Here is a 13,162-nt window from a genome sequence, read left to right as displayed (position 1 = left end):
GTTGGATGCTTAAACTGACTGAGACACCCAGGCGCCCCTGATTTTGCATATTGTATTCTTGTTCAACTGATTTTCTCATGCTGGGAAAATTAAAATAATGCAGCTCCAAGAAGAGGGGATTGGTTTTAAACAATTTTTTAAGCTGTTAGTTCTTTTCATAGATGCTGTCAGTAATTTCTTATTTTTCCCTTTTATCCCCAGCTTGTCCCGATATAGATTGAAATTCAGTGCTGATAAAGTGGATACCATGATTGTTCAGGCAATTTGTAAGTATAATCCATGGGAGGCCTAATCCTCATGACTTTTTCCTCCTGTTAAAACTGTATTTTTTGTAATGTTAGCACTTGAGGAAGGGAAAGGAGTTCAGTTAGAATTTTTAGTAATGAAGTAGAGAAACTAGAAAATGCAGAATTGAGAAGGAAAACCACCCATAATTTAACTAGGTAGAAATAACGTGAATTAACACTAGTGATGTTAACAGATGTGTGTTTTTCCATGAAGTAAATGACTAAGTAGAATCTATTGCATTGTGCTTTTTTCACTTGGCTTTGTAATAGGTCGTTTTCCTAAGTCATTAAATGAATTTTGAAAACATCAGATTCTTAACTGTTGTTTCTAGTTTTAAAAATCCCTTTAAATGGCAATTGCATTTCTGGGTATATACTCCAAAGAATTGAAAGCAGATACTCACAGGTATATATACATCTGTGTTCACAGTAGCGTTATTCACAATAGCCAAAAGATAGAAACAACCCATATACCCATTAACAGATGAATGGGTAAACAAAATGGAATACATACACACAATGGATTATTATTTATCTTTAAGAAGGAATGAAGTTCTAATACATGTTACAACATGTTATATGAGTTTTGAAAACCTGCTAGGAGAAATAAACCACACAAAAAAACATTACTATTGTGTGGTTCCACTTATGAGGTACCTAAAACAGGCAAGTTCATAGAGAATGGAAGTAGAAGAGATAACCAGGAGATGGGAGGAGGAGAGGATGGGGTGTTATTTATTGGGTGCAGAGTTTCCATTTGGTATGATGAAAGAGTTCTAGAAATGGATAGTGGGCGACTGTTGCTCAACATTGTGAATGTACTTGATGCCACTGAAACCTACACTTGAAAATGGTTAAAATAGTAAATTTTATGTATATTTTACCACAGTTTTTCAAAGCCTTTTTAAAAGTTCTTTTCTTTTCCATCTTAATCTCCTGCAGCCTTGTTAGATGATCTAGATAAAGAACTAAACAACTACATTATGCGGTGTAGAGAATGGTATGGCTGGCATTTTCCTGAATTAGGAAAAATTATTTCAGATAATTTGACATACTGCAAGTGTTTACAGAAAGTTGGTGAGTAACTTTATCTTTTAAGGCATTGAAAATAATTATTTGCATCCAAAAACATGAGTTTATAGTAATGCTTTTTCCTTGAGCTTCCCAGAGTTCCTTATGACTTTTATGTGTTTGGGAGTGTAGGGATCTTAGTGTCTGTTAGAATTCAGATACAGTTATCTGTGATTTTGATGGCCTGTACAACAGAGCATCGTTCTCTAATTTGGTTTTTCTCTTTCTTTCTTTCTTTTCTTTCTTTCTTTCTTTCTTTCTTTTGTTTTTCTTTTTTTAAGTTCATTTATTTATTTTGAGAGAGAGAACACAAGCGAGCACAACCTGGGGAGGGGCAGAGAGATGGGGAATGAGAGAGAATTCCAAGCAGGCTCCACACTTACAGCACAGAGCCCAGTGCAGGGCTCAAACCCACAAACTGTAAAATCATGACCTGACACAAACTGTAAGATCATGACCTGAGCCAAAATCAAGAGTCAGGTACTCAACCGACTGAGCCACCCAGATGCCCCTGTAATTTGGTTTTTCTGAAAATGGCATCTTCAGGTGAATATATCTCATAGTGAATTTGCCATTAATACGAACAACTGTAGACTTCGAATATCGTGCATTATATTAATAATAAAACTAATACGCTGTCTATGCTGTTACTGTTATATTCTATATTAATAGTACAGTAATATTAGTAGAGGGGCTTGGGCATTGTTGATAAATAGGACTTACCAGGTTCATGTTATATTACCATATTACCACCGCAAGAATTCATGGCGCTGGCTTTAATGAAACTTTGGCTACAAATTGTCACAATATTATCAGTCCTATTTCATGAGGTATTTTGTTTTTATCTAATTCATATTTTTTTTTGAAGAGAAATGTGGGGAGAGATTTTAAGCTCTAAAATTAAGCCTTTACATAAGAAAAATATCCAGGTCAGACTTGTTTGCTTTTTGTTTTGTTTAGGCACCCTTTTCATTGGCTTATTTCTACCTTTGTTTTGTTTTGTTTTGTTTTGTTACTATTTGGGTTTTATATAATTTGTTGAAGAGTGATTCTTCCTCATCCTCTGCAAACATTCCATAGGCGACAGGAAGAATTATGCCTCAGCTAAACTTTCTGAATTACTGCCAGAGGAAGTTGAAGCAGAAGTGAAAGCAGCTGCAGAAATATCAATGGGAACAGAGGTTTCAGAAGAAGATATTTGCAATATTCTACATCTCTGCACTCAGGTAAACTATACATGGAGAAACTAGTTGTGTTGGAACCAGCTATGTAATAATTTTCTGATGGCAATGATGATTTTTAAATTTACTAATCACCTGACAAATATGAGGGTGTTCAGTCACTACCTCATCTGATGCCATCTTGATTTATATACTTAGTGGGGAAAATAATACTGAAGTAAAGTTAATAGAACACTAATTTATCTGTATTGTTAGCATTGTCTGGATAATGAATTATAAATCCATTAAGAAGACAGAATTACAGTTTGAATTATTTAATTCCAGCCTCTGTGTTTGTAGCCTGGAGCCCCTTTTTGGCCATTTGGAGATAGTTAAACAAGAATCACAAAGAAGGGCACTTGGCTGGCTTAGTTGATAGAGCATGTGACTTTTAATCTCAGGGTTTAAAGTCTAGCCCCATGTTGGGTACAGAGATTACTTAAAAACAAAGTCTTTAAAAACAAAACAAAAAAAAAGTACCAAAGAGGATGACACAATGTCTAGCCCTTGGAGTTTTTGTTTGTTTTTGTTTTTTTTTTAATGTTTGTTTTTGAGAGAGAGCATGAACAGGGAAGAGGCAGAAAGAGAGGGGGACAGAGGATCTGAAGCAGGCTTTGCTCTGTCAGCGCAGAGCCCGATGCAGGGCTTGAACTCCCAAACCGTGAGATCATGACCTGAGGCAAAGCTGAGCACTTAACCAAATTAATAGTTGACTAACATTTTTAGGCAGCGTATTAGGTTGTTTACATTTATTATCTCATAAAATATGTATTAAAATGAGAAACTGAAGTAAGGAGTGGTTCATTTTCCCAGGATTGCACAGCTGTTCTGTGATAATTTAGGAAGGACTGTAATGTTTCAGATGGTGGTTTTTATATAATTTTTACTCAGATCATTTATGACATATCCACTTTGTTCTTTATACTAGGTAATTGAAATCTCAGAGTATAGAACCCAGCTCTATGAATATCTACAAAATCGAATGATGGCCATTGCACCGAATGTTACAGTCATGGTTGGGGAATTAGTGGGAGCACGGCTCATTGCTCATGCAGGTGATGATTTTAATGTGACTGGTAAATAGGAATATTTAGAGTTATTTTCTACTAGGATTATTTTTTACTCTTCAAATTACATTTATTAGAAATTTTTGGTTAAAAAATAGAAGTAGATAGTATATTGGGGAGAACCAAGGACCAAGTAAGTGTTCAATGATGATTCTAATTTGTATGCCTGATTTCCTTTTGGATAATGAAGGCATCTTTAGTCACTACCTCTTCTGAGACACTTATGGTCCATTTTCAGAAGTTTGTTACCATTATTTAGAATACTCAGATGAAGTGCAGGAGGATGAAATCAGTTAATATTTCCTGATACTAAAAACTCATCAGATTAAAATAGGAATAGTTATCACAAGGGTTGATATATATATGCTTGATTGAGAATTTGGTTCACTATTAAATATGCTATTTTAAAATACGCTATTTTAATATATTTGACGTGCAAAATATTTTTAATATATAATCTATCATAAAACTTCAAACATGTATATAGTGATTTTACAAAGAAGGTATGCTACAAAATACTATAAAATTGAATAGTTGCAAATAGAGTGAATTACTAGCTCGTTACATTATTGGAGTATAATCCATCACAGAAGATCTTAACATATCATCTGTCACCATGTCTAAACTAGAATAGCTCCTGTAACTGCATCATTAAATAGACAAATATGCCATTCAGATACCTTCAGCTGCAAGGTTGGGATCATCTGGCAGGTTTTGTTGTCTACATATGAAATTTCATAGGCTTAGCTAACCTTTTGTTGTAAGAGATATAGGGATTAACAGAAGTACGTTTTTAATTTTAAATATGTATTGTGTGGTTGAGCATTAATGTTGGGGGTGTGTTCTTACAAAAATCTGTGTAATAAATTTAACAAACTAGCACCTTTTAGTACCCGATTATACTTATATAAGTGTATCTCCATCTCCATATCTTAAACAACAGAGGTAACATGTGAGAAGATTATCACATAGTTCTACTACTGAGATGTCCTGAGAGTTTCCATTTATTTGTATATTTTTTTCATCTCTAAAAGTAGAATATTTGATGTCCAAAATCATCCCCAAAACTATCCATCCATCCACATGGAATGTGGAATAGTAATACCATCTCTCAGGCAAATAAGTATAATTGAACTTATAGTCTTAACCTTCAGTTACCATAAGCATTCATTACAAACTTCTGCCCATGGTGCTACATGGATGAATCACAAATGCTGAAGCTTTTTAGGGAATCCCAGACTATATAGAATCTGAATTATTTTTATTTACTGTAGTGGCTGTAAATACTTAGACTATATGTCTTGTGTTTAATACATGGAACTTTCAAATACTTGGAATTGCATTCCTTGTAACTACCTCTTTTCTTTTGAAGGTTCTCTTTTGAATTTGGCCAAACACGCAGCTTCTACAGTTCAGATTCTTGGAGCAGAAAAGGCACTCTTCAGAGCCCTCAAGTCTAGACGAGATACTCCAAAGTATGGACTCATTTATCATGCTTCACTTGTAGGCCAAACAAGTCCCAAACACAAAGGAAAGGTGAGTTACAGTTCTCCTGAGGTGGGTCGTTTTTCTTTTTTTTCCTCTAAATAACCCATATCCTACTCTGTAATATGCAATAAATCTTTCTACTATTTCTTTTCATTAAATAGAGAATGGTGAATTCTTGAGCTTTTTAAAAAGCACTTCTATGCACTGAAAGTGTACTCAGGGCTCCTGGCTGACTTAGTCAGTAGAGCATGGACCTCTTGATTGTGGGGCCATGAGTTCCAAGCCCCTTGTTGGGTGTAGAGTTTACTTTAAAAAAAAAAAAAAAAAAAAAAAAAAAACCTACCTATGAGAAAGGTTTTACAGATGAGAAAGCTGAATATTAAACCAACTAAGTACTTTCAAGGTTTTTGGTAGGATACGTAATTTAATAGAAACTGAAATTTTATAAAATTCAGAGCAGATAGAAGAAGGAGGTTGGTAAAGTGTTAATTAGCCTAAAAAGGGGGCTACGCGTTTTCTGGATGACCTCTTGATATAGAACTAAGGTCACTGAGTAGAAATTAAAAGAAGACATTAGAAGAGCAGTTTGAGCTCATTTTATTTTTTTGTCTTATTTTTTATATATGTAATTTACTGTCAAATTGGTTTCCATACAACACCCAGTGCTCATCCCAACAAGTGCCCTCCTCAATGCCCATCACCCACTTTCCCCTCTCCCCCACACCCCATCAACCCTCAGTTCTCAGTATTTAAGAGTCTCTTATGGTTTGTCTCCTTCCCTCTCTAACTTTTTTTCCCCCTATCCCCACCCCTCCCTGGTCTTCTGTTGAGTTTCTCAGGATCCACATATGAGTGAAAACATACGGTATCTATCTTTCTCTGCCTGACTTATTTCACTTAGCATAACACTCTCCAGTTCCATCCACATTGCTACAAATGGCCAGATTTCATTCTTTTTCATTGCCAAGTAGTATTCCATTGTATATATAAACCACATCTTCTTTATCCATTCATCAGTTGGTGTAGATGGACATTTAGGCTCTTTCCATAATTTGGCTGTTGTTGAAAGTGCTGCTATAAACATTGGGGTACAAGTGCCCCTGTGCATCAGCACTCCTGTATCCCTTGGGTAAATTCCTAGCATCGCTATTGCTGGGTCATAGGGTAGATCTATTTTTAATTTTTTGAGGAACCTCCACACTGTTTTCCAGAGCAGCTGCATCAGTTTGCATTCCCACCAACAGTGCAAGAGGGTTCCCGTTTCTCCACATCCTCTCCAGCTTGAGCTCATTTTAGATATGAACTACAAGATACTTTTTTCCACCAAAACGAATGTAGTTGTGTATATAACCAGTTACCCATTATATTGTGGCAGAGATTCAGATATAAGATAGGTTTCTTGAGTTGTATGATTTTATAATACTTTTGTAATTCCTGATTTGGAAAAATCCTAGAGTGAATGATTGAGTTCATGACTTGCTCTAGTTTTCTCATAGATAACTTACTGAGGATTTTTATATCTCAACTTGGAATATAGTTTGAATGCCTCTAACTTCAAGTTCTCTTTTAGATTTCTCGAATGCTGGCAGCCAAAACTGTTTTGGCTATCCGGTATGATGCTTTTGGTGAAGATTCCAGTTCTGCAATGGGAATTGAGAACAGAGCCAAATTAGAGGCCAGGTTGAGGTCCTTGGAAGATAGAGGGGTAAGAACCACAAACTGCCTATTATTGCAGAAGTGTTAGCTATCAAAAATTAAAAACTTCAAGTGTATGTACTTAATTATTTCACCTAAGCACCTTTATTTATGAAACATTTCAGCATACCTAACAACATTTTTTGTTTCTACTGTTAACAATTTCCCTTATATTTACCAAAAATTGATATCTTTTCTTAGATAAGGAAAATAAGTGGAACAGGAAAAGCATTAGCAAAAACAGAAAAATACGAACATAAAAGGTGAGTACATTTGGGGGAGGATGGATGAACAGTTTCTGCTTATTTAAATTATAATTTTTGACAGCACTTTTTTATTATAAATGTAAACACCTCAATGTCTCTAATTGTTTCTTTGCTCCTTACAGTTTTCCATATTTACTTTTTTTTTTTTTAACTTTATATTATTCTTGAGAGAGAGAGTTGGGAAGGGGGAGAGGGAGAGAGAATCCCAAGCAGGTTCCATGCTGCCCAATGCAGGGCTCAATCCCGTGAACCTGTGCGATGATGACCTGAGCCGAAATCAAGAGTCGAATGCTTAACTGAGCCACCCAGTCACCCCCCAATTTTTAATCATATACATATTTTTACATTGTTGTACTAAGTACACATATAGCATACTTGTTTTGGCTTTCTATACCCAACGTGGGCTCATACTCAAGACTGTGAGATCCAGATTTGCATACTCCTTCGACTGATCAGCCAGGCACCCCTTGGCTTTTTTTCTTCTTAATATTTAACTTGTTCATTTTCAGATGTAAAGACAGAAAAGTCTAAAACTAGCTAAGAGGCATAGTAAAGTATTCAGACCACCATGAAATTAACAAAAGATACGTGTAGGGAGAGGTATTTTGCTTGTTATTTGAGGTAATGTTCAACACTGGTAAGGTTGTGATGACGGAAGTAGAGAGTGGTACAAGTTTTCTGGGAAGCAGTTTGACAGTATGTATCAGGAGCCTTTAAAATGTTTCTCGTCATTAACCCATAAATTCCATTAGGACTCTTGTAACCCTTCTAAGAATTTTAATAGTAAAATTTTAAACTCTAAGTGGGCAAGGAGAACAAAATACCATAACATCTTACCATATATATTCATATGTCTGTAAGTGTACACATTTAGAAAAATTGTTTTCCTTTATTCTGTTCAAGGTCTAATTTGATGTGTTTAGTTGATAAGTGTGGATCTTTGTTCTTTAAATTCTAAATGTTTTTAATCTATAAAAATTAAACAGCCACAAGTCTACAATTTAAAAAATGAAACATTTGTTAGCTTGTTTTGAACAATTTTTTAATATTCCCATACCATGGGACTTTAAACACATGATCTTAGGACTTTAAACACATGGTCTTAAAGCACCAATTATGAGGTTTAGTTCTTAGGCACTTAGTACTTCACTTTTTTCTTTCTGCTACATTAGAGCGAAAGCAAATGTTGCCTTATTTAGGGAATGTTTATCCATATGTATCCCTGCTTGTTCTACCTTTTGGGATTTTGTGATGAAGTCTTTTGTATTAACTTGATTAGGTTTTTTGTGGGTTTTCTGTTTTGTTGTTGTTGTTTTCATTGAATTGCCCTATGTTCTAAAACTTGAATTGCTTCAATTTTTACTTTCTAGAAGTCATTTGGTATAAAGAGATTTTTTTTCCATCTTTCCCCATACTGATTGAATGTTTTTCTGTACCATAGTCACTACATTGATTACTAAACCAAAATTCATTTTAGTTCCCCACTTCTCTTGAAGTCTGATTGATCTGCTTGGAAAATAGTAAAACCTCTTTACCTTTTGGGAACTATTAGTTTTCATAAACTGCCCCACAGCCACTAAAGTAAAACAGCATTGTATGCTTATGTAAGTATTATCTACTAATATTTCCTTTAAATCTGTTTAGAATTATTTCATACAAGTATTTGTAGAAATTTTCTATAATTTGGCTCTTTCAGTGAAGTGAAGACATATGATCCTTCTGGTGACTCCACACTCCCAACCTGTTCTAAGAAACGCAAGATAGAACAGGTAGATAAAGAGGATGAAATTATTGAAAAGAAGGCAAAAAAAGCCAAGGTTAAAATTAAAGGTCAGTTTAAATTTTTTGAATGTTCTTTATATATATATATTTTTTAATGTTTATTTATTTTTGAGAGAGAGCGCACATGTGAGTGGGGAAGGGGCAGAGTGACAGGGAGACACAGAATCTGAAGCAGGCTCTAGGCTCTTGAGCTGTCAGCACAGCTCAACACAGAACTCAAACCCATGGACCATGAGATCATGACCTGAGCCGAAATTGGACGCTTACCGACTGAGCCACCCGGGCATCCCTATATTATTTTTTAAGACAGACAGACTTCAGAAATCTTGGGAAAGTACATGCCACTGAACTTTATTGTAAAATCACCCATATTGAAAGCTAATGGTGTTTTAATAAGCTGCCATGTTCTCTGGGAATAGTTCAGGTACTGTTAGATATATCAGACTTCATAGAGGAATGTGAGAAGCATTTCTTTCAATATGTGGAATCCTGTATTATGCTAAGTGTACCAAACTTTAGTTAACTACCATGTGAGCTATTTTGAGAATAGCTTAAAACATAAAAAAATGCTTATGGTTTCTACGTTATTCAAGTATTTTTGTTATATAGTTAAGGGTAGAATTCACAGCAGTGGTTTTCTTCATTGTTTCTGTTACATAGAACGGACTATAGTAATAACATTGGGTAGCCTGCCGTTACAGTAATATTTAATAGGTGCTCTCCAGTGAACTAGGCTGTCTCGCAAAGTTGATAAGACAGTAATTCTGTTTACTAGCAGTACTTGTGTTGAATGCCTACAGACTAGTCCAACAAGAGTATCATGCATTAAAATAATGACTGATTTAATTTTTGGTTTCTAAATAGCTTAGTGGTCAAAAGTATACTATCAGCAAATGGGAATTCCTACCCTAGCTGAAGAGAACATAAACAAGTTATTCAGCTTCTACACTTCTGTTTACTTATTGAACAGTAAGGTGATCCCTAGGTCCCTTAATTAGCATTTGAAACACCAGACTCCAGGATTGTATCTTCACTTATTTATCCATCCAGTAAGCTTTTTAAACTTGAACTTTCGTGGATCCTTGTTACTCTCAGTCTGTTGCTCTCCAATTTATTTTTCTTATAAATAGCAATTCTGGTTGCTTTGGCCTTTAACTTTCACTCTTCGAAAACCTACTCTGGCAACAAATCCTTTTTTTTTTTTTTTTTTTTTTTTTTTTTAGAACTTATATTTTTGAGTAATCTCTACACCCAGTATGGCGCTCATACTTAAAACCCCGAGATCAAGAGTTGCATGCTCCGTCGACAGCCACACACCCCTATTTTGGCAACAAATCCTTTCAATTCAGTTCTACTTTGAAAATATATCCAGGGGCACCTGGGTGGCTCAGTCGGTTAGCTGTCTGACTTCAGCTCAGGTCATGATCTCACAGTTTGTGAGTTCGAGCCCTGCGTCGGGCTCTGTGCTGACAGCTCAGAGCCTGGAGCCTACTTCAGATTCTGTGTCTCCCCCTCTCTCTACCCCTCCCCTGTTCAAGCTCTATGTCTCTCTGTCTCTCAATAATAAATAAACGTTAAAAAAAAAAAAATGTAAAGGGGCGCCTGGGTGGCTCAGTCGGTTGAGCGTCCGACTTCAGCTCAGGTCATTATCTCGCTGTCAGTGAGTTCAAGCCCTGCATCGGGCTCTGTGCTGACAGCTCAGAGCCTGGAGCCTGCTTCGGATTCTGTGTCTGCCTCTCTCTCTGCCCCTCCCCCACTCATGCTCTGTCTCAGAAATAAACATTAAAACATATATATATATATATATATATATATATATATATATATCCAGAGTCTAACCACTTGTCATATCCACCACTGCTGTTCTTAATGTAGCAGCCACCGTGACACCCATTAGCTCTGATTCAGTCCTACTCCTTGCTCACTCTGCTGCAGCCACACTGGCCTCCTTCTTATTCCTTAAACCTGCCAACTCCCCTTCTCTCCCAAAATAACCTTAGCATTTGCTATTCTCTATACCTGGAAAAATTTTCCTCAGGATAATATTTTTCCATCATTCACTCACTCCCTTGCTTCTTCCAGGTGTTTGTCTGACTGCCCTGTCTAAACTATCCATACGCATTGTCTTCTTCAATGTTCCCCTTCCTGCTTTATTTTTACCTTTAGCACTGATTACTGTGTAAAATATTGTATAGTTGTATCATTTTGGGTTTTTTTCTCTACTAAAATAAAAGATATATAAGGACAAGGAGTTTGTCTGTTTTATGCCTTGTTGTATCTCAAATCGTAGAATACAACCTGGTATTTAGTAGGTGCTAAATGAATTTTTGGTGAATGACTTTTTTTTTTCCCTTAAAGGTGAATGAGTTTCTAATGATAGCTACCTATTATTGAGTCCTCATTCTAATGCCCCAAGTATTATATGTTATCTCATTGAGTCCTAGTTATCATCCAGTGAGGTAGACATCACTAAATTTTACAGATGAGTAATATGAGTTTACAGAAGTCAAATGACTTACTCTCCAGGTCCCACCAGGTTGAATAAACCCAAGTGTCCTAACTCTGGAGCATAAACTCTTAATCATTTCTAATATAATTGACAGTTTGCAAAAATAGTTTCAATGTGTTTTATTCCTAATTTCTATACATAGCTACCTGATCTCATGAGAAATTTCTTTGAGCTTTATATCATTTAAGTTAGAGTTAATGGACTAGACAGGAGTTCCAAGGACCTTTCCACTTATAGAATTTTATAATAAACATTGGCTAGTTAACCAGAATGATGGGGGAAAAAAGTGAGATTATAAAAGTTTGGGGTGGGGGAAGTGAGGTCTGACACAATGTTAATTGTTGTGTCTTTATCCTTACCCATTCAGTTGAAGAAACCACAACAGTAGCAGCCGAAGAAGAGGAAGAAGAGGAAGAAGGAGTACTAGTGGTGGAAGAACAGGAGACATCTGTGAAGAAGAAGAAGAAAAAGGACAAAAAGAAACATATTAAGGAGGAACCACTTTCGGAGGAAGAACCGTGCACTAGCACAGCAATTCCTGTATGTTTGTTTTTAATTGCCAATATTTTGTTGGTATGGACAGGGTCTCTGTATTTTATTCTATTCTCTTTATCAGAAATGAGCAAGCAGTTACGGTTTTCAATGATGAAATAGTAAAAATAAAAATGATATTTTTACAAAGAGCCATTTCCTAAACGTAGAATCTTATTGCAAAATAGGTTTGCCTTGAGAAAGAAAGAATATGATTTGCTGCAGATCACTTTTGGTTTTTATATTTTTTGGGTTTTTTGTTTTTATATTTTTGCTAAAGATCACTTTCATAGAGGTGGTTTTTATATTTTTAGGTTTTAATCTTTAACCCAAATTTATTTTTAAGGAAAATAGATCTCCTTTGTTCTTATAGGAAAAGTTATTGTTACCCATACATTTACAGCTCTTTCAAAAGCCTTCTTGTTGGTTATTTTCAGAGTCCAGAGAAAAAGAAGAAAAAGAAAAAAAAGAGAGATAATGAGGACTAATTGAAGGGAACCATCTTTGAATCACCTGGATACATCACACTTCAGTCAGGAATATATCAGAGATGCTCTCCAATTGAGAGAACGTTGGATGAAACAAAGTAATTGATCATCTATAGCTTTCCAAACCTATTTGTGTCTTGACACCAATTCTGATAATTTGATTATGTTATCATTTCTTAGAGTCTTTGTTATACAAATAAAAATATTTTCTTTGTATTTTGAGGCAGTTCTGTGATCTCTGTATTTTAGGTAGACAGCCTTGGCCCTTTATTCTATCTAGCATTTGATGGTTATTGCTTTGATAATTAAAGCTGAGAAGTGAGAGTTGTGACTTGTTAATTTGAAACTTAGCCTTTTGGGAGATCATGTAGATGGACCAATTTGAGAGCCTCACACTAATGTTTCTTTTTTCCTTTTTGGACTCTTTTTCTCCTATTTTTCCGCCTCTGTATTTATTTAAATAAAGCTGTGTTTTGTGTTCAAAATTTTTAAATTAAGTGAGCACAACTTTTCTGTATCTCTTCAGAAAGAAAAAATTGTGTTCCTAAACTTTATTTACTTCAGAGTTCTGAATGGATCAACAAAGTAATTATCATAGATGCAATTTTTTTCTAAAGTGACAATTTTAAAAGGATAATACAAAGTAATTTTATAGTAAAGAATGGGGGAATAACAAGAAAACAAGACCAAAAATAAAATGTCCATGGGTATAAACCAAGATACAGAACACCAAAGAACAGTCTTTTTTTTTTTTTTTT

General features: G+C 35.2%; 1 protein-coding gene and 2 non-coding genes across 4 annotated transcripts in view; all 3 read left to right on the top strand.

Annotated features, from left to right (window-relative positions):
• NOP58 (NOP58 ribonucleoprotein) overlaps positions 1–12,728 on the top strand; it is a 33,663-nt gene extending 20,935 nt beyond the window's left edge. For both annotated transcript variants that reach the window (XM_060622978.3, XM_060622979.3), the window contains 10 exons: positions 202–266; positions 1,230–1,364; positions 2,439–2,584; positions 3,507–3,633; positions 5,018–5,181; positions 6,704–6,838; positions 7,030–7,091; positions 8,791–8,924; positions 11,753–11,925; positions 12,354–12,728. In XM_060622978.3, coding sequence (XP_060478961.1) covers positions 202–266; positions 1,230–1,364; positions 2,439–2,584; positions 3,507–3,633; positions 5,018–5,181; positions 6,704–6,838; positions 7,030–7,091; positions 8,791–8,924; positions 11,753–11,925; positions 12,354–12,404 — 1,192 coding nt within the window. In that variant the 3' untranslated portion in view covers positions 12,405–12,728. The remainder of the gene's footprint in view (positions 1–201; positions 267–1,229; positions 1,365–2,438; positions 2,585–3,506; positions 3,634–5,017; positions 5,182–6,703; positions 6,839–7,029; positions 7,092–8,790; positions 8,925–11,752; positions 11,926–12,353) is intronic.
• Positions 2,640–2,721, top strand: LOC132674120 (small nucleolar RNA SNORD11B). Its single transcript, XR_009608430.1, has one exon. It is a non-coding gene; the product is annotated as a small nucleolar RNA SNORD11B (small nucleolar RNA).
• LOC132674119 (small nucleolar RNA SNORD11) lies at positions 3,783–3,866 on the top strand. The gene has a single exon (XR_009608429.1). It is a non-coding gene; the product is annotated as a small nucleolar RNA SNORD11 (small nucleolar RNA).
• Positions 12,729–13,162: the final 434 nt, after the last annotated feature.

Source organism: Panthera onca, chromosome C1, assembly GCF_046562875.1.
Source record: "Panthera onca isolate mPanOnc1 chromosome C1, mPanOnc1 haplotype 2, whole genome shotgun sequence".
NCBI classification, from domain to species: domain Eukaryota; kingdom Metazoa; phylum Chordata; class Mammalia; order Carnivora; family Felidae; genus Panthera; species Panthera onca.
This window is presented reverse-complemented; position numbering and strand designations above follow the sequence as displayed.